This window comes from Hemitrygon akajei, chromosome 26 (assembly GCF_048418815.1).
Source record: "Hemitrygon akajei chromosome 26, sHemAka1.3, whole genome shotgun sequence".
NCBI lineage: Eukaryota > Metazoa > Chordata > Chondrichthyes > Myliobatiformes > Dasyatidae > Hemitrygon > Hemitrygon akajei.
This window is the reverse complement of record NC_133149.1, coordinates 45,528,588-45,555,214: the sequence shown is the minus strand read 5'-3', so window position 1 is coordinate 45,555,214 and position 26,627 is coordinate 45,528,588. Positions and strand designations below refer to the sequence as shown.

Sequence of the window (26,627 nt, the reverse complement as noted above, 5' to 3'; positions counted from 1 at the left end):
TATGGCATGCCCTTTGTTCTATGAATGCTATTGAACTTAATGATTGTCATAGAGTCATAGAACACTTCAGCAATGAAACAGGCCCTTTGGCCCATGTAGTCCATGCCAAATGATTATTCTGCCTAGTCCTATTGACTTGCACCTGAACCATCCGTGTACTTATCCAAGCTTGTCTTAAATGTTAAATTGAAACTGCATCCACCACTTCATTTGGTATTCTCACCACCCTCTGAGTGAAGTTCTCATGTTTGCCTTTCACCCTTAACCCATGACTTCTAGTTCTAGTCTCATCCAACTTCAGTGGAAAAAGCCTGCTTGTATTTACCTGATCCGTACCCCTCATAATTTTCTATACCTCTATCAAATCTCCTCTCATTCTTCAATACTGTAGGGAATAAAGTCCTAACCTATTCAACCTTTCCTTATAACTCAGGTCCTCATTTCCTGACAACATCCTTGTAAATTCTCTCCGTACTCTTTCAATGTTATTAAAATCTTTTGCCTTTTCAGTTGAAAAGAGAGGACTTCAGAGAGAAGGATATATGGAAACACTTAACATTTTAGCTTGTTGAATGGTACCAATAATTTGTGAGATTAAGAAGATGAAAGATTCAGTTGTGCTACAAGAATTTTTTGTTAGTTTCATTGGTAGAAAAACATAGTCCAGCCTGTATAAAAGGCCTTTTTAGATTTTCAGGAGTGTCAAACTAAGGGAGGTAGGATGTACAGGTTATGGAAAATTATAGAGTATAGATTTAATTGCATGGAAAGTATTAAAGTAAAAATTGTGACTATTATATTCATAGCTGGCAACCAGTGCATTTATTACTGCTAATTTATTTTTACTGCCAAACGCAATCATTCATTTCTTTGCCGCTAAAGGAATGTATTCGCCCAGCACAGCCTTCACCTCCATTGTCAACAGCTTCATTGGTACAACATGTGGAAAACCAGCCAGCATTAATTACTCACCAGCTTCAGAGGTGAGCAATCCAAGCACATTTTATCCTGGCTTGAGTAATTATATAATAATGTCTTTTATAATAACTATAAAATAATATCCTCTGGGTCCGATTAAAGGTGTATTTGGTCGTCTTGTATGTCTTTTTTATGATTGAAGTCACTGCTGGATGCTTATCTGCAGAGAGGTAAGTACTGTAGAACTTATTCCATCAGTGAGTTGCTCAATAGTTATGGAGCTGGACTTATTGCATATCATTGTGTTGTCGCCTGGACTTGTGTACAGTTGTTCCGAGATGGAGTGAGTAATTGTCTTGGGCGTTTTTATTGGGATTGCAAGACCCTGTTGGACATTGGTAATGTAGAATACTACAAGTCCAGTTCACTGGTTCATTGGTGAGACCAGCACAGTCATGCACTCAGGGACTTGAACTATATATTTTTTTCTTTGTGAATTTTTCTGAAGTTCTAACTATTTGTGCTATTTTGCAGAATGCTGTGTGCTGTTGTTAATATGTATTGCATCTTGACACCAGAGGAGTGCTGTTTTATTTAGCTATATTCAAGTATGGCTGAATGATAATTAAACTTGAAGTTGAACTTTTTAATTTTGTAAGCACTGTATTTTCATAAGTTTATTAATATTGTGATTCTAATTGACTGGCACTTCTGATCCTTTTACTGTGAGTTTAATTCTCATGCCAGACTCTCATAATCAATAGTAACTCTAAAAGAGGGCTGTCCTGTTGTAGCTGGCAGCCCAGACGTTGGGCTTTGGTTCTCAAGTTTGTTCAGACAATTCAAATGAACTTTAAAGATCTAATTTGCACATAAGGGCTTGAAGTTCTTCCAATATCCAGAACATTGCTTTGGCAAGTTTTTGTTGTTGAATGAATACAAGTTTCCCCTGCTATTCGAAGGTAGAGCGTTCCTTTGAAATGGTTCGTAAGCCGGATTGTTGTAAAGTGAAGAAGCAATTACCATTTATTTATATGGGAAAAATTTGTGTGCGTTCGCAGACCCAAAAAATAACCTACCAAATCATGCCAAATAACACATAAAACCTAAAATAATAGTAACATACAGTAAAAGCAGGAATGATCTGATAAATACACAGCCTATATAATGTAGGAATACTTTTCTGCAATTATTGCAGCACTGTCCACCGCAGCAAAAATCTCATGCAAGCGCTATCGGCAGCACTCGCGGCCAAAACACACTGCGCAAAGCGCTCTCGGCAGCACTCGCGGCCAAAACACACTGCGCAAAGCGCTCTCGGCAGCACTCGCGGCCAAAACACACTGCGCAAAGCGCTATCGGCAGCACTCGCGGCAAAAACACACTGCGCAAAGCGCTATCGGCAGCACTCGCGGCAAAAACACACTGTGCAAAGCGCTATCGGCAGCACTCGCGGCAAAAACACACTGTGCAAAGCGCTATCGGCAGCACTCGCGGCAAAAACACACTGTGCAAAGCGCTATCGGCAGCACTCGCGGCAAAAACACACTGCGCAAAGCGCTCTCGGCAGCACTTGCAGCAAAAACACACTGCGCAAACGCTCCCGGCAGAAGCACACGGCGCAAGTGCTCCCGGCAGAAGCACTCTTTCCAGTCCATTAGGCTTTACAATTCAACCGCCAGGACTTAAGAACTTTTTAAAAGCTATTATTAATGCTTTTTGAGATAGTGATTTAGATGCATATCATATTTTTTACTGAGTTAAGTATTGTATGTAATTAGTTTTGCTACAACAAGTGTATGGGACATTGGAAAAAAAAGTTGAATTTCCCCATGGGGATGAATAAAGTATCTATCTATCTATCTAAAAATACACAGCCTATATAAAGAAGAAATAATGTATGTACAGTGTAGTTTCACTTACCGGAATCGAGAAGAAAGCGAGCACACTGATGATGGTGTGTTAGGCTGAGTCGTTGGAGGTTGGGGTGGTGGGAGACTTGGGTGTCATCTCATCATTGTCTGTTTCCATCAGGACAGGCAGGTCACCTTCTTCTACGTCTGCCTGCCTTGATGTCAAAGGTCGAGTGTTGTCGTCTGCTGTGGCTGATGTGGAGGGTTTGAAAAACGACAGTATGCTTGACTGCTTAGCCTCGCGCATTTTTCTATAATACACGTCTTTGTAAGCACTCAAACCATCCTGCAAATATGCCCTCAACCTACGTACCCTTTCAAAATTAAAGTCATACTTTTCTGCAATCATTGCAGCGTTGTCAATCGCAGCGAAAATCTCACGCAATTGCTTCCCGTTCAGTTCCTGGACGCCTTCACTTTCGGGCCGTTCACTACTGCGTTTGGCTTCAATTGTTATCCTTTCCTGTTGCATTGCATCAGCTCTTCATCTCTCAGTTCTTGGTCATGGGATGCCAAAACCTCTTCAACATCATCATTGTCAACTTCCACAAGCCCTTAGCCAAACTCATTATATCCTTACTTTGTTCACCACGATCGAAGCGCTTAATTATGTCTAGTTTTACGCTAAGTGTAACCCTACGCACTCTTTTAGGCTTTTCCGATACCTTAGAACTCATCTTGCTAACGGATGCACAAAATAAATCGACATAAAGCACAGATGCTCACAGGGATGTGTATAAGCAATGCAGGCTAGAATGCAGTTCCAGGGGAGGGACTTGGCTGCTCGGCGCGCGCTCACCTTTTTTCATAACAGGGAAATCACATTCTGTTAGTGAAAACAGGTAACTAATGTAGGTCTTTCATAACAGCGAGTTGTCGTAAAGCGAACGTTCGAAAAACAGGGACACCTGTAATGATTTTTCAAAAATATTTTGGTGTGTAATTGTGAATAAGCTGCATATGAATTGGAGCGGATGAACTTGCATGTTAAATCACTTGAGGAACAATGCAGTAATAAGGTAGTATTGATTTTTTGACTTGCCATTTGCTGAAAACTTATGTTTAAATAATAAAAAGTTGGTATTGCTATTATTAACATAGAATTAGTTTGAAAGTAGAACATTTGGAATACACTATAAGATTTTTAAACAGACTTTAAAGAGGCGCCATGTTCTTGATGGGCCAAATGGCCTAATTCTGCTCCCATGTCTTATGTTGAATTAAATGTCCTTTTAATAAATATGCTTCTTCAGTATCTTTCAAACTTTACTAATTGGGATATGGCTAGTGCTTTTAGAACTGTAATATGTGAAGTATTTGTTAAATTGTATGTTTATAAACTTACTTCCAACCACATCAAGTGCTACTTGTTCAAAAAACACCTATTATATGAAATTTGGCTAATGGCCAAAGCACATATATTGCATAGGCTCTTTAAAATCCCATTTAATTTGGGTGTGATACATTTATAGGAAGTTGTTATTTAATAAAGTCACTGGGAAGCTCTACAATTCAAATAAAGTAACATTTTGAAATTATATGACGAAGGTCCATTAATTGAAACCTCTTTTATCTGCCATCAAATTACAACTTAAAAAAATTGCCTTCTACAGGTTACGAATTCAACATGAACAGTCAAGCCCCCCTCCAAACCATCCCAACAATCATCTCTTCAGCAAGTCTAATAACAGTCCTCCACCTGGCACTACAGCCATCATGCAGTCCAGCAGTAAGTATCATCCAATGCCATTTATAGAGACTAGGTTATCCAGACTAAACACCTTTTGGTACTCTAACTTGTTTTGCTTGATGTCTGATTAATGTTGTTTTGATGTTCAAGCAGGATGAATCTAATCATAATCTCAATCTTAACAGTATTCTGGTATTAACTGCCTGTTTTTATCATTCTGGATAATATATTAATACATATATAGTCAAACAACTTTGCATATCTTGTAATGAGCAAACAGAACATGGATTTGTCTGTAGTTTTATTTGTAAATTTGAACATGGTGATTATTCTCCATTGTTACGTTCCCCAGTAACCGGGTGACTTACCAGCAAAGATAGAGAGGTCCGCTGAAGCCTGCTGATACTATTTTCAAACGTTTTATTTATAAAGGGGCACAAACGTATGGTTAATACAAAACATTCAGATCATATACATCGTCAAAACTCAATCCAAAGCACAGGTAAAGTAATAATCAATCAAAAATAAGCTCTATCGTTGTCTAGGGGATACTGAGTCCAATGGAATATAAGAGTCACTCAAAGTCTGCAGGCTTCCCCGTTTCGGGAACCGCTGGCATTTCACGTGTTGGAGAGAGAGAAAAGGAACACTTGCCCGTCGTCCTTGCGAAGCAAATCCCTGCTGTTAGTTAAAGCGGTTTTTCCTTTTGGGTCCAGCCACAGACTCCCGATCCGGAATCTAACGCACGTGTCTTCCTTCAGAATGGCTTCCCGCTCCGACGGGAAGCACTACCGTGTCTTCTTCGTGTGTCTCCTTGGTGCGTCTGAGGCCCCGCCTCGGCAGCCCACCTTTTATCTGGACTGGCAGGGTTGTAGATGTCAATCAGGGTGGGGGCGAGGCAATCTTTCCCCCATCACCCATCTCACATTGCCCTGAGGATTTGCACGTAGGCCAGTTCCTTATTCTACAAAGGTGTCTCCCAAGACAATGGCTATGTCCAAGGCTTTTGTCTTGCTGAGCGACCAGCCCACATTCCAAACCGTAAGGCTCTCTCTCTCTCTCTCTCTCTCTTTGCGATTCTCACAAAGGAGGGGGCTGAGGTCATGACACCATGTATACAAGATGTTTGGCTGATTGAACAAGTGAAATGTATTTTCCTGCAGCCTATAATATTACTCATTTAAGCTACTTCTAGTTTTTTTAAATATGCTGTGTTTTATGGCACGCTCCCATTCTAAATAAACTAAGGTCAACTAAAAACTATAGTACATTCTCACGTGAAATACTCAGTTTAACTTTTTTCATCTTCATGCTCGTTGTCAGGTTATGTGTTGTTGCATAGTTAAAACAGGAATTTTCTTCTGGCAATAAAATCCATGGTTGCTAAATCATTATTTGGGTATAAAATCAGTCTAGAGCTTCTGACCAAAGCTGTTCAGTTGAATTAATGAGTTAATTGGGCCTTCTATTAATATTAAGCTACCGTAGATTCCAGACTACAGAGCGCACCTGATTAAAAGCCGCTGGCTCTAATTTTAGAAATTAAATCAATTTTTTACTTGTACAGGCCGCACCGGATTTTCGGCCGCAGGTGTCCCACGTTGTAATATGAGATATTTACACAGAAAGATATTACACGTGAGGATTTTTTAACTTTTAATTAAATCCATATGGTAACATAAACAAATACATATTGCAAATGCTTTTTTTCGAACCGTGCCTGTAACGCGGCTACTTTTAAATATACGTTGCGTATACTTTTTTACTGAACAACATTCCAATATCTCCTAACGACTGGTAAAAAATATATATACTGCAGCCTACCAGGAAAAGTTATTGATTGCCTTTAACTTAAAAGCAGCGTTTTGGCTCCGCCGCTCCCCCCCGCCGTCCCGTTTATCGCAAACCGGCATTTTTCCCACAAGACGCGGCGAAACCGGGTGTGACGTCATAGCATCCCGCGATGTAGTACAGAAAACAAATATAGTTAAAACTCTTCTAACTTTAACTAACAAATGAATTACTAAGCGAAAATATTATAAACTAAATAACTGCCATAAAGGCAGCACAATGCTTTTCTTCGAGTGTTTTCCATGTTGATGAGGGTGAGTACAAATGACTGATTTACAATAATTTAATTGTGAAAGTGCGCTTGATTTATCGTACAATTTCATTGGACCTCTGTGAACTACTCATCAATTTTATTGGTCTACTGTTACGAGGCAAAATGTTTTTGGCGGCATGAAAAAAAATCATGTATTAGCTGCTTCGTATTAAAGGCCGCAGAGTTCAAAGCTGTTCAAAATGTGGGAAAAAAGTAGCGGCTTAAAATCCGGAATCTACGGTATTTGAAACTTTCCAGGTTCCCAGGCTAACATGGGATCTTGCTGGAAATGTTTCACTGGAATGAGTAGACTGGACCATTGCAGTAGAAGTTCACTGTCTGAAATGGATGTTTTTACATTTTTAATTTTTTAGGTTGTGCTGCTGCCTCCCCATCTCAATTTCAAGGCATACCCTCCCAACATGCTCTGTTTCAGCAGCCCAGTAACAGCCCTCCTCCTCCAAACCTTAATCTTCCTCGAATGAATTTACAACCTGGATTGTCACAGCAGTCGCAAACACAGCCAGTTACAATTCAAGTACAGGAACCACCTGATATGCTCAGCAACAACTTGCTACAAAGTGCTGGGCAAAATCTGCATACCACACGTCCCCGTGGAATCATCGGTTCAGGGAATCAGATTCCCCTTCAGCAGAGAGGGTTGCACATGCCATCTCTTGGGCTTGGACAACACAGGGCCTTGGCAAAGCAACTGAGTGCAGATAGTGCAGAGGTAAACAGGTAAGAGTATACTTGAATCACATTGCTAAGTTTTAATACTTTAGCTGATTAAAATTAAAAGTTAGTAAGGAATCTAGTAACTTACATAGTTATGCAGGAATTGTTTCTGCTGTCAGCAGTGTGTTGTCAATAATCATTAGAACTATTTCTGCATTACTGATTTAAAATAACAAGTTGATTTTTTAAAAAATTAGGCTTTGATTCTTAATTTTAGATTTTATTTTTAATTTACATTTTAATATGGTTAATATAATTATCTTCAAATGGAAATCTTCACACAGCATGCAAAATTTGACTTCAAAAATAGTTTTAGTTATGATTTTACTGCAATGTGTAGATCAAGATATTTTATTGGGAAATTAAGATGAATAATGGATGACATTGTTTCTGGGTATTTTAGAACAGTGTACAGCAGAAGAAAAATGAAGAACTCCAGCGCCAAACCAAACAAATGGTACTAAATGTTAGCAATACGCACAAAATGCTGGAGGTACCTCAGTAGGCCAGGCAGCATCTATGGAAAAGAGGAAACAGATAATTCTGGCCGAGACCCTTTGACATGCGTCCTGAAGAGGGGCCTTGGCCCAAAACTGCGACTGTTTCCTCTTTTCCATAAATGCTATCCAGCCTGCTGAGTTCCCCCAGCATTTTGTGCATTGCGTTGGATTTCCAGCATCTGCAGACTTTCTCATGTTTGTGGTACTAAATTTCGGCTTGGTTCTGGATTACTTCATCTTTTGTAAATTACATTGTAGTTTTTAAAGCTTTAAAGTTCAGAAAGGAAGCTACTACAAAAACCACATATTTGTACGTCACCTGTAAAATGGTAATACATACTAAGATGCTTCACGGGAGTGTTAATAAATTTGACCAAATTGTAAAAAAGATTTCAGGGCAGGAAATAATAGAGGTGGGTTAGAAGAATTATCTTAATTGGAGGAAAAAAACACTAAACTTAGGCTGGCTGCTTAAGACACTAGCAGCTGAAGAAATGGCCTTGAGTGTTGGAGTAATTAATAAAGAGGCCAGAACTAAAGGAGAACCAATATCATGGAGAATCTAGGAATAGAGAAGAGTCCAGAGATAGAGGTTTGAGTTGAAGGTGTACAGTTCTCAAGCCCAACCCCAAATTTTTAAAACTCCCTACTTCTGAATACAACAGAAGTAGGAAAAGACATGTTCCAAAAGAAATGGCCTGACCTATAAATGTTTTAATGTGTTTGTGAGCATTCCATTTAGCTTTCCAATAGTTAAAGGAAGATGCTTAGGGAATAATGTAAATTACTTTACAATGCACATTTGCAAGGAAAGGCAATAGTACTTCCTCTGACTTTCCCAAGTTTAGTTAATAATATTGGTTCAAAATCCTATTTGAGATCAGATTCTCTAACCTCTGTCTTGCTGGGCATAAGCTGTTTCATTCGATTTCCTTTGAATCCTCCTGTCAAATTCTTCACTGCCAATGTGTAACTCATACATTAGTTGCTGCAGGTTTGTTTCCCGTAGTAGTATTCTGCTGTAGTAGTTGGGAGTGCTGCCCAACCAATAGAATGCCAAACCTGCTAAACAGGGTTTCTCCCCCACTGTTGTCAATGCAGCCTTCACTCATATAGCTTCTACTTTACAGACACCTGCCCTCACTTCATACCCCCCCACCACCAGAAATAACAGGGATAGAGTTCCCCTAGTCCTCACCTATGACCCTACAATCCAACATACAATTCCCTGCATCTTCTGCTATCTCAGATTGGTTCCCAACACCAATTCATCCCCTCCCCTTCCCTCTTTATTTTGCACAGCGATTGGTCTCTCCAAGACTTCCTGGTCAGCTTGTTCCTCACCTGCCGATCTTTCTCTAGGCACTAATCCCCACAGCACACTAAGTGTTCACCTCCCACACTGCCATTCAGGGCCCTAAACAGTCCCTCCAGTTGAGGCGGTCCTTTGCTTTTGAATCCACTGGTGTCATTTATTGCATCCAGTGCTCCCTGTGTGGCATTCTCTATAGCAGTGAGACTTGACGCAGATTGGAGAATCGCTTTGTTGAATACCTTTGTTCTGCCCGCTGTAGCAGCCATAATCTTCCAGTAGCTGGTCATTTTAATTTTACTTCCCATTTCTATCCCAACATGTCTGTCTACAGCCTCCTCTACAGTTAAGTTGACACTGGATGTAAATTATATATTCCACTTCAGTAGTCTCCAGCCTGATGGCATTCTTCTAACTTCCGCTAACCATCTCTCTCTGCCCTCTCTTTCCCCACCTTCTCAATCCTCCCATCTTTTCCCTTTCTCACCTCCTTCCCTTTATTCCATGTTCCACTGTCCTATCAGATTTCATCTTCTTCAGCCCTTTGTCACTTACATCCTTCTTATCTGTATTTACCATTCACCTGCTAGCTCTTGTACTACCACTTTTCCCACCTTGTATACTGTCTATCTCACTTCTTTCTTTCCAGTCCTGATAATTGGTCTTAGCCTGAAACATTGATTGTTCATTTCTCTCCCTAGATGCTGCCTGATCTGCTGAATTCCTCTTGCTTTCTGTGTGTGCTGCTAATCAGACTGCCTCCCTGGGGAATAATCCAGTTACAGGTCTAATGCACAGAACACAGGGCAGCCCCTACTTATAGGAGCAAAGCTATTTCCTTCTCCCGCTTACCAAACTGCCCTGTTACTGTAATGGTTAATAGCTGTGATAATACTGTGTCAATAAGTGAACTGCAGATGCTAGTTCAGTCTGTCTTTGAGCATTTTTCAAATCTCTAATATGGAAGTTCACTGATATATATATATTCAGACCCAAAACCTAGGTCAAGGTTTCAAATGCTATCTTGCAAGATCTACAGTAGAATTCTATAAATATAACTTCTCGGTTTACATTATGAAATAAAAAATCCAACTTGCTCACTAATGTCCTGACACTCCTCTGAACTAGCTTATATGTGACTGTCAGTTTAATTCATAACTATCATAAACTTTTAACACTGATCTCTATTTGTTTTCAGTCGCCCTATTAGTCGATTTTCTCCTTTGAGCTACGATCAGTCGCACTTGCACCCTCACCTTTTCCAGGAGCAGCTTCGATTTTTAACTAACAACTTCAGTCCAGCAGCAGCAATGTTTTCCCAAGGCATGAAAGTTTCACAGATGGACTCACTTTCAAACTATAACCAAACCATAGCTGGTAAAGCCGTAATGCAGCATGAGCATCAACAAGATTTCACAGCTTCATCACTACATCAGGCTTTGCTTTCTCCAACGCCACCTGACTACACAAGACACCAGCAAGTTTGTCAGCAGTATGGCCATATGATTCAGGGACTGCTTTCACCCAGGCACTCGTTGACAGGCCAACAGGACCTGCGCTTACCTCCTGCTGAAATGCCACATTTTTTAAAACGTCACCAGCGGCAGCAACATCAGCAAGAATATGACTTGCTGAGACACATAAACCAAGGGGTGGGGGATGCTGGAAACATGACTGCCAACTTATGCGGGCACCAACAGACTTTATCAGAGCGACAAACATTAAATATGCCTTATCATAGTACAGAACCATATCATCAGCATCATCTACTGCAGGTCAGAGGCCAAGATCATATTCCACAGCCCCCTTCGTCATCCCAAGGCCACAGTTTTGTACATCACCCCCCGCTGATGCATTCGGAGAGTATGGAAGAGGACTGTGTGAATGAGGGGAACAGGGAGGGGTATCCAGACAATACTGACTCAACTGACACATCCACCAAATGCTGTCAAGAGAATCCAGAGCTGCTCAATATTATTAGGTGTGGGGCTGCAGAGACACTACTTGCAAATATAAATCATGTGCACAAAATGGGTGTTTCACAGCCGTACAGTCATCAGGCAGTCCCTGGCTTTGCAACAGGCAAAGTGCCAAGCAGAGGTAAGTGATGAAAAGTAGCATTTATCAATAATGGGATGCCTTTTCATACCATTCCTTAACACCTGATCATTACAGAAAGAAAACTTACCTGGTATCTCACCTTAAATGATTTTTGTATAGTCTGGTCCTGAATAATACTCAGTCACTTAATCACTTAAAATGACATTGATGTTTCGGTAGCACTTACAGTACTAGTTAGTTAAAAAAGAAGCCTAGCATGATTCTTTATTCAGCAGATTTATTTTTTATTTGCTTTACCAAAATTTAATACTGGAAAAACTTCACCAGTGATGGGACTGGTGTCTGACAAATTGCATGCTACTGACATGCGGGATGTTAGCTTTCCGTTTAGGAGGCTGTAACTGTAATTGTTTTTTGCCTAGTCCATCCTCCCACTTTGAACCTTCCCTGTGTAACCACTATTCTGACTTGTGAGTATCCATATTTTCCTTGTTGGTAAAAAATGAAATCAAATCCTTAGAAAGAAGTGACATAGGATCGGAAGATGTAGATTCATTCTTGGTAGAGTTAAGGAACTGTAAGGGTAAAAAGATCCTGATGAGAGTTACATATAGGTCTCAGAACAGTAGCCAGAATGTAGGCTAGAAATTACAATGGGGACTAGAAAGTGCATGTCGAAAGGCTAATGTTACGATAGTCATGGGGGATTTCAAGGGGCAGGGAGATTGGGAAAATTGGGTTGGTGCTGGATCCCAAGAGGGGGGGATTTTGTAGAATGCCTACAAAGGGAGATCAGCTATTCTGGATTGTGTGTTGTGCAATGAACTGGAATTGATTTGGAGAGATAAAGGGTACTAGTGACAGGATTCTGTCTGCAATTTGAGAAGGAGAAGCTAAACTCAGATGTTTCAGTACTACAGTGGAGTAAAGGAAATTACAGAGGCACAAGAGAGGAGCTGGCCAAAACTGATTGGAAGGAAACACTAGCAGGGATGATGGTGGAACAGCAATGGATAGAGTTTCTGGGAGCAATTTGGAAGGTGCAGCACAAATACATCCCAAAGAAGATGTGTTCTAAAGACCCTGATGGGAGTTACATACAGGCCGCTGAACAGTAGCCAGGATGTGGGATGCAAATTACAATGGGAGATAGAAAAGGCATGTAACAAGGGCAATGTTACAGTAGTCATGGGGGAATTTCAATATGCAGGTTGATTGGGAAAATCAGGCTGGTGCTATACCCGGAGAGAATTTGTAGAATGCCTATGAAATGGCTTTTTGGAATAGCTTGTGGCTGAGCCCACTATGGGAGACGCAATTCTGGATTGAGTGTTTGATTAAGGAACTCATGGTAAAGGAACCCGTAGAAAAAAATGATCATATAATGAGAGAAATCACCCTGCAATTTGAGAGGGAGAAGATAATGTCAGATGTATTAGTATTACAGTGGAGTAAAGGGAATTACAAAGGCCTGAGAGAGAAGCTGGCAGAGTTGATTGGAAGGGGGCACTATCAGCGATGACAGAAGAACAGCAATAGCTGGAGTTTCTGGGAGCAATTTGGAAGGTGCAGGGTAGATGCATAACCAGCCAGTGGTGTAGTAGCATCCGCACCAGAATTCGAAGCGAGTGGTCTCGGGTTCGAATCTGGCTGGCTGGCTCCTTGCATGTTTTCCATCCATGCTGGGTTGAGCATCGAGCTAGAAACTCGGCCTCAAAAAAAACAGACAAATGCTAAAGAGTTGGAAAGGTTGCTGCCTAATGCACCACAAGGCACAGAGAGAAACGGGTAGATACATTCCAAAGATGAAGTATTCTAAAGGGAGGATGAGGCAGGTGTAGCTGATAAGGGAAGTCAAAGACAGCACAAAATCAAAAGAGGGGGCCTATAATAGAACAATAATTAGTGGGAAGTTAGAGGATTGGAAGTTTTTTTAAAAAACCAACAGAAGGCAACTAAAAAAAACACAGAGAGAAAAGATGAAATATGAAGGTAAGCTTGCAAATAATTTCAAAGAGTATACAAAAAGTTTCTTTCAGATATATAAAGAGTAAAAGAGAGATGAGCATGGATATTGAGCTGCTGGAAAATGACGCTGGAGAGGTAGTAATGGGGGCCAAAGAAATGGTGGACGAGCTTAATAAGTATTTTGCATCAGTCTTCACCATGGAAGACACTAGCTATATGCCATAAATTTGAGAGTGTCGAGGGCAGAAGTGATTGCAGTTGCTATTACTCAGGAGAAGGTGTTTGGGAAACTGAAAGGTCTGGAGGTAGATAAGTCACCTAGACCAGATGAACTACATGCGAGGATTCTGAAAGAGGTTGCTGAAGAAATTGTGAAGACCTTAGCAATGATCTTTAAGAATCACTAGATTCTGGAATGGTTCTAGAGGACTGGAAAATTGCAAATGTCACTCCACTATTTAAGAAGGGAGGCAGGCACAAGAAAGGAAATTATAGGCCAGTAAGTCTGACTTTAGTGGTTGGGAAGATGAAGTTCATTATTAAGGATGAAGCTTTGTGATACTTGCAGATGCATGATAAAGTAGGCCAATGCCAGCATGGCTTCTTTAAGGGGAAATCTTGCCTGACAAATCTGTTGGGATCTGATGTGAAATAACAGGCAGTATAGACAAAGAAAAACAAATCATAAACAAGAAATTCTGTAGGTGCTGGAAATCCAAAGCAACCCAGACAAAATCCTGAGGATATAACAGGCAGGATGGACAAAAGAGAGTCAGTGGATATTGTTCACTTGGATTTTGAGAAGGCTTTTGACAAAGTTCCGCAAGAGGCTGCTTAACAAGATAAGAACCAATGATATTACAGGAAAGATACTAGCATGGATAGAAGATTGGCTGATTGGCAACAGGCAAAGTGTTGGAATAAAGGGGGCCTATTCTGTTGGCTGCCAATGGCAAGTGGTGTTCTGTAGGGGTCGGTATTGGGACCGTTTCTTTTCACATTATGTGTCAACAATTTGGATGATAGAATCAACGGCTTCGTGGCCAAATTTGCAGATGATAACAAAGATTAGGTGGAGGGACATGTCGTGTTGAAGAAGCAAGGTGTCTGCAGAAGAACTTAGATTGGGAGAATGGGCAAAGAAGTGGTAGGTGGAATATAGTGTATTGTCATGCAGTTTGGTAGAAGGAATAAAGACCCTAGGCTATTTTCTAAATGGAGAGAAAATTCAAAAATCAGAGGTGCAAAGGGATTTGGGAATCCTCGTGTAACTTGCAGGTTCAGTGGATGGTAAAGAAGGCAAATGCAATCTTAGCATTCATTTCAAGAGGACTAGAATATAAGCAAAGATGTGATCCTGGAGGCTTTATAAAGCATTGGTCAGACTTACGAACATTTTTGTGCCACTTTTCTAAGAAACTGCACTGGCATTGGAGAGGGTCCAGAGGATGATCACGAGAATGATCCTGAGAATGATCCCGAGAATGATCCCAGGAATGAAAGGGTTAATGTATGAAGAGTGCTTGATGGCTCTGGGCCTGTACTTGCTGACATTTAGAAGAATTGGGATCCCATTGAATATTGAAAGTGCTAGATAGAGTGGATGTGGAACGGATGTGCCGTGAGTCTAGGATCAGAGGGCTCAATCTCAGAATAGAGGGACACCTATTTAGAACAATAGACAATAGGTGCAGAAGTAGGCCATTCAGCCCTTCTAGCCAGCACCGCCATTCACTGTGATCATGGCTGATCATACACAATCAGTACCCCGTTCCTGCCCTCTCCCCATATCCCTTGACCCCGCTATCTATAAGAGCTCTATCTAATGCTCTCTTGAATGCATCCAGAGACTTGGCCTCCACTGCCTTCTGGGACAGAGCATTCCACATATCCACCACTCTCTGGGTGAAAAAGTTTTTCCGCATCTCTGTTCTAAATGGCCTACCCCTTATTCTTAAACTGTGGCCTCTAGTTCTGGACTCACCCATCAGCGGGAACATGCTTCCTGCCTTCAGTGTGTCCAATCCCATAATAACCTTATATGTTTCAATCAGATCCCCTCTCATCCTTCTAAATTCCAGTGTATACAAGCCCAGTCGCTCCAATCGTTCAACATATGACAGTCCCGCCATTCTGGGAATTAACCTTGTGAACCTACGCTGCACTCCCTCAATAGCAAGAATGTCCTTCCTCAAATTTGGAGACCAAAACTGCACACAATACTGAGGACAGAGCTGAGGAAGAATTTCTTCAGCTAGAGGGTGGTGAATCAGTGGAATTTATTGCGATGTACAGCTGTGGAGGCCAAGTCATTGAGTATATTTAAAGCAGAGGTTGGTAGTTTCTTGGTTAGGGTGTCAAATGTTACGGGAAGAAGGCAGGAGAATGGGATTAAGAGAGATAATAAATCAGTCATGATTGAATGGCAGAGCAGATTCAATGAGCTGAAGGACTTAATTCCACACTTATTTCTTATGGTCTTATAGTCTTATAAATAAACTTGAATATTGATAAATAAAGTTGAATCTTGAATCTAGTTGTTTCCACATTTAAAATGTGTGTGGGTTGGTAGGTTATTTAGGGACTGTAGATTGTTTCTACTCTGTTAGTGAGTGGTAGAATCAGGGCATGTTGATGAGAATACGGGGAGAATAAGTTACAGGAAAAAATAGCAAGTTAATGGGGTTGCTGTCTGCCCAGGAACAAACTCAATGGGCCAAAGTGGTTTCCCCCTTCTCTGTCATCTTGAAATATGGAAACAGGAAAAATTCCATGCTGCACTGAAAAAAGAAAAGCAAGTTCTGGTTTGTTACCCAGAGCAGCACTCTTATCACACTCTAGATAGATAGATGGAACCATAGAACATTACAGCACAGAAACAGGCCTTTTGGCCCTTCTTGGCTGTGCTGAACCATTTTTCTGCCGAGTCCCACTGATCTGCACCTAGACCATATCCCTCCATACCCCTCTCATCCATGTACCTGTCCAAATTTTTCTTAAATGTTAAAAGTGAGCCTGCATTCACCACTTCAACTGGCAGCTCATTCCACACTCCCACTACTCTCTGTGTGAAGAAGCTTCCCTTAATGTTCCCTTTAAACTTTTCCCTTTTCACCCTTAATCCATGTGCTCTGGTTTTTTTTCTCCCCTAGCCTCAGTAGAAAAAGCCTGCTTGCATTCACTCTATCTATACCCATCATAATTTTATACACCTCTATCAAATCTCCCCTCATTCTTCTACGCTCCAGGGAATGAAGTCCTAACCTATTCAACCTTTCTCTGTAACTCAGTTTCTCAAGTCTCAGCAGCATCCTTGTAAACCTTCTCTGCACTCTTTCAACCTTATTAATATCCTTCCTGTAATTAGGTGACCAAACTGCATACAATACTCCAAATTCAGCCTCACCAATGTCTTATACAACCTCACCATAACATTCCAACTCTTATACTCAGTACTGTGATTTATGACCCTATCTACCTGTGACACCACTTTTAGGGAATTTTGTATCCCTCTGTTCTACTGCACTCCTCAGTGTCCCACCATTTACCTTGTATGTTCTACCTTGGTTTGTCCTTCCGAAGTGCAATACCTCACACTTGTCTGCATTAAACTCCATCTGCCATTTTTCAGCCCATTTTTCCAGCTGGTCCAAATCCCCCCGCAAGCTTTGAAAACCTTCCTCACCGTCCACTACACCGCCAATCTTTGTATCATCAGCAAATTTGCTGATCCAATTTACCACATTATCATCCAGATCATTAATATAGATTACAAATAACAATGGACCCTGTGGCACACCACTAGTCACAGGCCTCCACTCAGAGAAGCAATCCTCCACTACCACTCTCTGGCTTCTCCCATTGAGCCAATGTCTAATCCATTTTGCTACCTCACCATGTATACCTAGCGACTGAATCTTCCTAACTAACCTCCCATGTGGGACCTTGTCAAAGGCCTTACTGAAGTCCATTTGACAACATCCACTGCCTTCCCTTCATCCATTTTCCTGGTAACCTCCTCGAAAAACACTAATAGATTGGTTAAACATGACTTACTACGCACAAAGCCATGTTGACTTTCCCTAATAAGTCCCTGTCTATCCAAATACTTGTATCTCTTAGTACTCCTTCCAATAATTTACCTACTACCGCATTAGGGTAGTAGGTAACCCTCCAATCCTTGGGCACCTCACCTGTGGATACCGACATTTTAAATATATCTGCCAGGGCCCCTGCAATTTCAACACTAGTCTCCTTCAAGGTCCGAGGGAATACTCTGTCAGGTCCTGGGGATTTATCTACTCTGATTTGCCTCAAGACAGCAAGCACCTCCTCCTGTTTAATCTGTATAGGTCCCATGACCTCACTACTTGTTTGCCTCATTTCCATTGACTCCTTGCCAGTTTCCTTAGTAAATACAGATTCAAAAATCCCATTTAAGATCTCCCCCATTTCTTCTGGTTCCATACATAGCCGACCACTCTGATCTTCAAGAGGACCAATTTTATCCCTTATTATCCTTTTGCTCTTAATATACCTGTAGAAGCTCTTTGGATTATCCTTCACCTTGACTGCCAAAGCAACCTCATGTCTTTTAGCCCTCCTGATTTCTTTCTTAAGTATTTTCTTGCACTTTTTATACTCCTCAAGTACCTTATTTGCTTCCTGTTTCCTAAACATGTCATACATCTTTCTCTTCTTCTTTATCAGAGTTCCAATATCCCTAGAGAACCAAGGTTCCTTATTCTTATTCACTTTGCCTTTAATCCTGACAGGAACATACAAACTCTGCTCTCTCAAAATTTCCCCTTTGAAGGCCTCCCACTTACCAATCACATCCTTGCCAGAGAACAACCTGTCCCAATCCACACTTTTTAGATCCTTTCTCATTTCTTCAAATTTGGCCTTTTTCCAGTTTAGTACCTCAACCCGAGGACCAGATCTGCCTTTATCCATGACCAAGTTGAAACTACTGGCGTTATGATCGCTGGACCCAAAGAGGTCCCCTACGCACAGTTCCGTCACCTGTCCTAACTCGTTTCCTAATAGGAGATCTAATATGGTACCTTGATATGGTACTATGATCTTTAGTTGGTACCTCTATATATTGATTTAGAAAACTTTCCTGAACACATTTTGCAAACTCTAACCCATCTAGACCTTTAACAGTATGGGAGTCCCAATCAATACATGGAAAATTAATCTCCCCTACTATCACAACTTTATGTCTCCTGCAGTTGTCTGCTATCTCTCTGCAGATATGCTCCTCCAATTCTTGCTGACTATTGGGTGGTCTATAATACAACACCATTAATGTGGTCATATCTTTCCTGTTTCTCAGCTCCACCCGTATGGCCTCGGTAGACAAGCCCTCTAATCTGTCCTGTCTGAGCACTGCTGTAACATTTTCCCTGACTAGCAATGCCACCCCCCACCCTTCATCCCTCTGCCCCTATCACGTCTGAAACATCAGAACCCTGGAACATTAAGCTGTCAGTCCTGCCCCTCCTGTAGCCAAGTTTCACTAATGGCTATAATGTCATAATTCCATGTGTCAATCCATGCCCTCAGCTCGTCTGCCTTCCCCACAATACTCCTCGCATTGAAATAGACACACCTCAGAAGATTATTACCATCACACATAACCCTTCTATTTCTGACTTTGCATGAACTTTTAACATCATTTATTTTCATCCCCGCTCCACTATCTACTCTGGCAGTCTGGTTCCCATCCCCCTGCAAACTTCCCCAATAGCACTAGCAAACCTCCCTGCAAGGATATTGGTCCCCCTGTACTTCAGGTGTAACCCATCTCTCTTGTACAGGTCTCACCTGCCCCAGAAGAGGTCCCAATGATCCAAAAATCTGAAACCCTGCCCCCTACGCCAGTTCCTCAGCCATGTGTTCATCCTCCAGAGCATCCTACACTTACCCTCACTGGCACGTGGCACAGGTAGCAATCCTGAGATTACTACCCTCGAGGTCCTGCTTTTTAACTTCCTACCAAGTTCTCTATACTCACTCTTCAGGACCTTCTCACTCTTTCTTCCTACGTCATTGATACCGATGTGTACCATGACATCTGGCTGCTCACCCTCCCACTTCAGAATGCTGTGCACGTGCTCAGAGACATCCCTGACCCTGGCACCCAGGAGGCAACAAACCATTTGGGAGTCTCTGTCACGACCACAGAACCTCCTGTCTGTACCTCTAACTATCGAGTCCCCTATCACTACCGCTCTCCTCTTCTTCCATCCTCCCTTCTGCACTGTAGAACCAGACTCAGTGCCAGAGATCCGGATGCCACAGCTTGTCCCAGGTAAGACATTCCCCCCCCCCCCCCCCCCCAACAGTATCCAAATCGGTATGCTTGTTGTTGAGGGGAATGGCCACGGGAACCCTGCTCTGCCTGCCCTTTCCCCTTCCCTCACCTGACGGTAACCCAATTACCTGTGCCCTGCTCCTTTGGCGTAGCTACTTCCCTGAAACTACTATCTATAAACTTCTCATTCTCCTAAATGATCCGGAGGTCATCCAGAGCCTGCTCCAGTTCCTAACGCGGTTTGTTAGGAGCTGCAGCTGGATGCACTTCTTGCAGGTGTCGTTGTCAGGGACACCGGAGGTCTTCCTGACTTCCCACATCCTGCAAGAGGAGCATTCCAACATCCTGCCTGGCATTCTCTCTAAACTGACTCGTTAAAAAAGAAATCAAATGAGAAAACAACAACACCAACTTACTGGAACCTACCCTCATCTCTGCCTGTTCATGCCGAAGCCTGTTGAGCCAAAGCTGTCCCACTCTGACTCAGAGGGGATGTTAGGGGTGTTTTTCACACAGAGAGTGGTGTGTGCGTGGAATGCACTGCCAGCGGCAGTGGTGGAAGCGGATACGATAGTTCCTTTTAAGAGCCTCTTAGATCGGTACATGGAGCTTAGATAAATAGAGGGCTATGCGCTAGGGAAATTCTAGGCAGTCTGTAGAGTAGGTTACATGGTTGGCACAACATTACAGGCCTTTTGGCCACAATGTGCTGTAAATTTCTATGTTCTGTGTATGTAATTGTTTTTTGTAATCAAAAACACAATTACTGCATCTAATGTCGTTAATTCAGCAGTATTTCAAGCCAGAAATGTCAACTACTGATGTATCGTACATCATTTTTAGCTTTTGATAAGAATGTTTCAGCTTTAGAAGGGTGGATTGTATTTTATGTTAGCTCCCAAAAGCAGAATTTTATTCACTTTACAATTTGAATGTATTTTCTCACTTAGGCTTGCATTGATAATTGGTGCAGACCCAATACTTCAGGCCCCAGTAAAAGAAGTCTGGCATTTAAACAACTGTTAATTACTATTGCATGGCTTTGATTCAATAGGTTGTGACTAGTTATTGGTCCTTAACATTTGTCATTTATCTTTCTGTTAGTCACTGATATTAAAAGCATGCCTCTTCTAATAAAACTTCATTAATTCCTGCAATACTGAGAGCTTTGCTGCTAATAACATGATTAACATTAGTGTATTTGCTCATGATACGAAAATAATTGGAAAGGCATATTGTGATGAGGACTGTGACTTGGCTGTGGGATGTAGATAGACTGAATGGGCGAAAACTTGGCAAATGGAGATTACTGCAAGAATGTATAAGGTCATGTATAAGGTAAGTGGAATTAAAAGACATTGGCATCTCAGTAGAAAATGACTGCAAAGTACAGAGAGGCACAAAAACAAGAAAATCTGCAAATGCTGGAAATCCAAGGAACACACAAAATACTGGAGGAAATCAGCAGGCCAGGCAGCATGTGTAGAAAAGAATAAACAGCCGACATTTTGGGCTGAGACCCTTTGTTAGGACTGAAAAAGATATGAGGTTAGAGCAAGAAGGTGCAATAGAGGAGGCCATGGACTGGCATATGGGAATGGGAAGTAAAATTGAAGTTGGTGGCCACCATTTTACTTCCCATTCCCATTCCGACATGTCTGTCCATGCCTCCTTTCCTGCCGCGATGAGACCACACTCAGGTTGGAGAAACAACACCTTATGTTCTGTCTAGGTAGCCTCCAAACTGATGGCATAAGCATCGATTTTTTGAACTTCTGGTTAACTGCCCCCACCATTCCCATTCCTGTTTCCCTCTCTCACCTTATCTCCTTACCTGCCTATCACCTCCTTCTGGTGCTCTTCCCCCTTCCCTTTCTTCCATGATCTATCAGACATCTCCTATCAGATTCTCCTTCTCCAGCCCTTTACCTCTTTCACCTATCAACTTCCCAGCTCTTTACTTCACCCTTTCCACTCTCCCAGTTTCACCTATCACCTACCACCTTGTACTACTTCCTCTCCTCTCCCCACCTTGCTCTAACTTCTCATCTTTTTTTTCCAGTCCTGATGAAAGGTCTTGGCCTGAAACGTCGACTGTTTACTCTTTTCCATACATGCTGCCTGGCCTGTAAAGTACAGAGAGGTTTAGTTCTTCTTATGCATGAATCATGTTAACAGATAAATACGTCACGTAGTTAAGAGAGCAAGTAGCCTATGTTGGCCTTTACTGCAATGAGGGTGTTTGTTGCACAGGGTTTTGCTGAGGTCACACCAGGAATACTGTGCCTAGTCCTGGTCTCTTTACCCTAGAAGGAAAATAATTGTGTACTTTTAGGGATATAGTTATATAGCTTTGGCAGTCCAAAAGAGATTCACTTGGCCAGTTGAGAAGAATGATCTGTCGAGAGGCTAAAGAGGTTGGGTCTGAATTCTTTGGAGTTTAGGAGAACGAAGGGTGATCTTATTGAAACAAATAAGGTCCTAAGGGGGTATGCCAGATTAGATGTTAGGATGTTTTCATTTGCGGGAGAATCTCAAACAAGGGGACATAGTTCCAATATAAGGGGCCAGTCAATTACAACTGAAGTATGTTGGAGGGTGCTGAATCTCTGGAGTTCTCTGTCCAGGGAGTTGTGGAGGCTAGCTTATTAGAAGTATTAAAGTGGAGGTAGATAGATTTTGAAAGATTGGGCTTGAGGGCTGTCTGTAGGGAGGATGGGGAGATGGGTGTTGTCACACAGTGTAGATATTAAGTCTGAGTGTAGATCAGCCATGATCATATTGAAAAGCAGGAGACTTGAAGCCAGGTGGCCTCCTCCTCCTCATGTTCCTTTGTTTTTGTGTACAGTTCAAGTGATTAGGAAATGATATGTTCATCAGTTTTGGGTGCTACAGTGTGACAGAATACAGAGGAGATGAACAGGAAAAGTGTTATGAGATCCTGAACAACAACATAATAAATATTAGTCACTTCAGCTGATAAATTGTAACAGATGATGTGAAACTGCTTCAAAACTTTCTCTTATTTCAGAGTCCATAACAGGGGATCGAATGGATGGAAGGGCCTCTATGCAGCCAATGGAAGTAAATGATCACAATGGAATAGGTTACACAAGACAGTCAACTAAAATTCTCCAACGGCATCACACCATTCAGACAAGTGATGATGCTTATGTATGTGCAAAATATTTAATTCTCTTGCACCATTAGCTGTTAAATAGCTTGATTCCCTTGATTTACAGTGTGATAGAGAAGTTTTAAGTAAAAATGATGTATGTGGTTAATATGTTCAATTCTTTTGTTTTTCTTTTTTTTTCCATTCTTGGCCCAGTAACGTTCAAAGTTAATTACCATTGATTTAACCAAATATTATGATTGGAAATCACCAAGATGCATGACATTTAACTATGATCCCTTAAAACATTGGCAAAATCTTCCTCTAAATTTCTTCTCTTTAACTGTGGCTTCATCCCAACTCTTTCGTAATGTAATAAAGGACAAAAAACTGAAAATACTCAAACAGGTCTAGCCAGCATCTATAGAGGCAGAAACTGAGCTTACAGTTTAGGTCAATGACCCTTCATCAGAACTGGAAAAGTGAGAAAATGTGCACATTTTAAGTTACAGAGTTGTGAGACATAGCCATGCCAACCTTTCAGTCATTTGCAATAATCCCATTTGTCCTCATTCAGTGTGTATCGATCATAAGTGCCTGTCTGAATGTCTCTGAAACATAGTGTTTGTATCTGATTCCGTGTTCCCTCTGGCAATGAGTTCCAGATAGCAACTGCTCCCTATTTTAAAAAAATTGTACCTCCTCAAATTGCTTTAAACTTAAACTCATCTTAAACTTATGCCCTCTTGTTTTAGAAACATAGAAAACCTACAGCACAATACAGGCCCTTTGGCCCACAAAGCTGTGCCGAACATGTCCTTACCCTAGAACTACCTAGGGTTACCCATAGCCCTCTATTTTCTAAGCTCCATGTACCCATCCAGGAGTCTCTTAAAAGACCCTATCGTTTCTGCCTCCACTGCCGCCACATGCAGCCCATTCCATGCATTCACCACTCTCTGTATAAAAAAAAATTTACCCCTGACATCTCCTCTGTACCTATTTCCAAGCACCTTAAAACTATGCCCTCACGTACTAGCCATTTCAGCCCTGGGAAAAAGCCTCTGACTGTCCACATGATCAATGCCTCTCATTATCTTGTACACTTCTATCAGGTCACCTCTTATCCTCCATCGCTCCAAGGAGAAAAGGCCGAGTTCACTCAACCTATTCTCATAAGGCATGCTCCCCAATCCAGGCAACATCCTTGTAACTCTCCTCTGCACCCTTTCTATGGTTTCCACATCCTTGCTGAGGTGACCAGAATTGAGCACAGTACTCCAAGTGGGGTCTGACCAGGGTCATATATAGCTGCTGTCACGGTTGATGAAGGCCAATACACCATATGCATTCTTAACCACAGAGTCAACCTGCGTAGCAGCTTTGAGTGTCCTATGGACTCAGACCTCAAGATCCCTCTGATCCTCCTCACTGCCAAGAGTCTTACCATTAATTCTATTTTCTGCCATCATATTTGACCTACCAAAATGAACCACCTCACTTTTCTGGGTTGAACTCCATCTGCCACTTCTCAGCCCAGTTTTGCATCCTATCAATGTCCCGCTGTAACCTCTGACAACTCACCACACTATCCACAATACCCCCAACCTTTGTGTCATCAGCAAATTTACTAACTCATTCCTCCACTTCCTCATCCATGTCATTTATAAAAATCACAAAGAGTAGGGGTCGCAGAACAGATCCCTGAGGCACTCCACTGGTCACCGACCTCCATGCAGAATATGACCCATCTACAACTACTCTTTGCTTTCTGTGGGCAAGCCAGTTCTGGATCCACAAAGCAATGTTCCCTTGGATCTCATGCCTCCTTACTTTCTCAATAAGCCTTGCATGGGGTACCTTATCAAATGCCTTGCTGAAATCCATATACACTGCATCTACGGGTCTACCTTCATCACTGTGTTTAGTCACATCCTCAAAAAATTCAATCAGGCTCGTAAGGCACGACCTGTCTTTGACAAAGCCATGCTGACCATTCCTAATCACATTATGCCTCTCCAAATGTTCATAAATCCTGCCTCTCAGGATCTTTTCCATCAACTTACCAACCACTGAAGTAAGACTCACTGGTCTATAATTTCCTGGGCTATCTCTACTCCCTTTCTTGAATAAAGGAACAACATTCACAACCCTCCAATCCTCTGGAACCTCTCCCGTCCCCATTGATGATGCAAAGATCATTGTCAGAGGCTCAGCAATCTCCCTCGCTTCCCACAGTAGCCTGGGGTACATCTCATCAGGTCCCAGTGACTTATCCAACTTGTTGCTTTCCAAAAGTTCCAGCACATCCTCTTTCTTAATGTCTACATGCTCAAGCTTTTCAGTCTGTTGCAAGTCATCCCTACAATTGCCAAGATCCTTTTTCATAGTGAATACTGAAGCAAAGTATTCATTAAGTATCTCTGCTATCTCCTCCAGTTCCATACACAATTTCCCACTGTCTCACTTGATAGGTCCTATTCTTTCACATCTTATCCTCTTGCTCTTCACATACTTGTAGAATGCCTTGGGATTTTCCTTAATTCTGTCTGCCAAGGCCTTCTGGCTCTCCTAATTTCTTTCTTAAGCTCCTTCCTGCTAGCCTTATAATCTTCTAGCTCTCTATCATTACCTAGCTTTTTGAACCTTTTGTGAGCTCTTCTTTTCTTCTTGACTAGATTTACAACAGCCTTTGTACACCACAGTTCCTGTACCCTACCATCCTTCCCCTGTCTCATTGGAACATACCTATGCTGAACTCCACGCAAATATCCCCTGAACATTTGCCACATTTCTTCTATATGTTTCCCTGAGAGCATCTGTTTCCAATTTATGCTTCCAAGTTCCTGCCTGATAGACTCATATTTCCCCTTACCCCAATTAAATGTTTCCCTAACTCGTCTCTTCCTACCCCTCTCCAATGCTGTGGTAAAGGAGATAGAATTGTGATCACTATCTCCAAAATGCTCTCCCACTGAGAGACCTGACACTTGACCAGGTTCATTTCCCAATAACAGATCAAGTACAGCTTCTCCTCGCGTAGGCTTATCTACATATTGTGTCAAGATACCTTCCTGAACACACCTAACAAACTCCACCCCATCTAAACTCCTTGCTCTAGGGAGATACCAATCAATGTTTGGGAAATTAAAATCTCCCACCATGACAACCCTGTTATTATTGCACCTTTCCAGAATCTGTCTTCCTATATGCTCCTCGATGTCCCTGTTACTATTGGGTGGTCTATAAGAAACACCCAGTAGAGTTATTGACCTCTTCCTATTCCTAACTTCCACCCACAGAGACTTCGAAGACAACCCCTCCATGCCTTCCTCCTTTTCTGCAGCCGTGACACTATCCCTGATCAACAGTACCATGCCCCCACCTCTTTAGCCTCCCTCCCTGTCCTTTCTGAAACATCTAAAACCTGGCACTTGAAGTAGCCATTCCTGCCCCTGCACAACCCAGGTCTCTGTAATTGCCACAACATCATAGCTTCAAGTGCTGATCCACACTCTAAGCTCATCCGCTTTGTTCATAATACTCCTTGCATTAAAATAAACACATCTCACACCATCGGTCTGAGCGCATACCTTCTCTATCACCTGCCTATCCTCCCTTTTGCACTATCTCCCTTTCTCTATTTGCGAGCCAACCTCCCGTTCCTCTGGCACATCAGTTCGGTTCCCACCCCCCCCAGCAATTCTAGTTTAAACTCTCCCCAATAGCCTTAGCAAACCTCCCTGCCAGGATATTGTTCCCCCTGGGATTCAAGTGCAAACCGTTCTTTTTGTACAGGTCACACCTGCCCCACATGTGGATAACCCTACTAAGATTTGACCTTTTCCTATCTCTAGCTCCAATAATTCGTTTTTACTTCTATCACGTCACTCCTCGGCCGCCTTTACTCCAGGGAAAACATACTTAGCCTACTCAATCTTTCACCATTGTTGTTGTTCCTCTCTGCACTTTGTGGCGCATCAGGC

The 26,627-nt window shown here is 41.9% G+C and overlaps 1 protein-coding gene across 4 annotated transcripts in view; it reads left to right on the top strand.

Annotated features, from left to right (window-relative positions):
* The window catches only part of sik3 (SIK family kinase 3), a 344,954-nt gene that overhangs the window by 305,959 nt on the left and 12,368 nt on the right, over positions 1–26,627 (top strand). For all 4 annotated transcript variants that reach the window (XM_073030105.1, XM_073030106.1, XM_073030104.1 and 1 more), the window contains 5 exons: positions 883–983; positions 4,445–4,560; positions 7,000–7,366; positions 10,374–11,275; positions 22,558–22,700. In XM_073030105.1, coding sequence (XP_072886206.1) covers positions 883–983; positions 4,445–4,560; positions 7,000–7,366; positions 10,374–11,275; positions 22,558–22,700 — 1,629 coding nt within the window. The remainder of the gene's footprint in view (positions 1–882; positions 984–4,444; positions 4,561–6,999; positions 7,367–10,373; positions 11,276–22,557; positions 22,701–26,627) is intronic.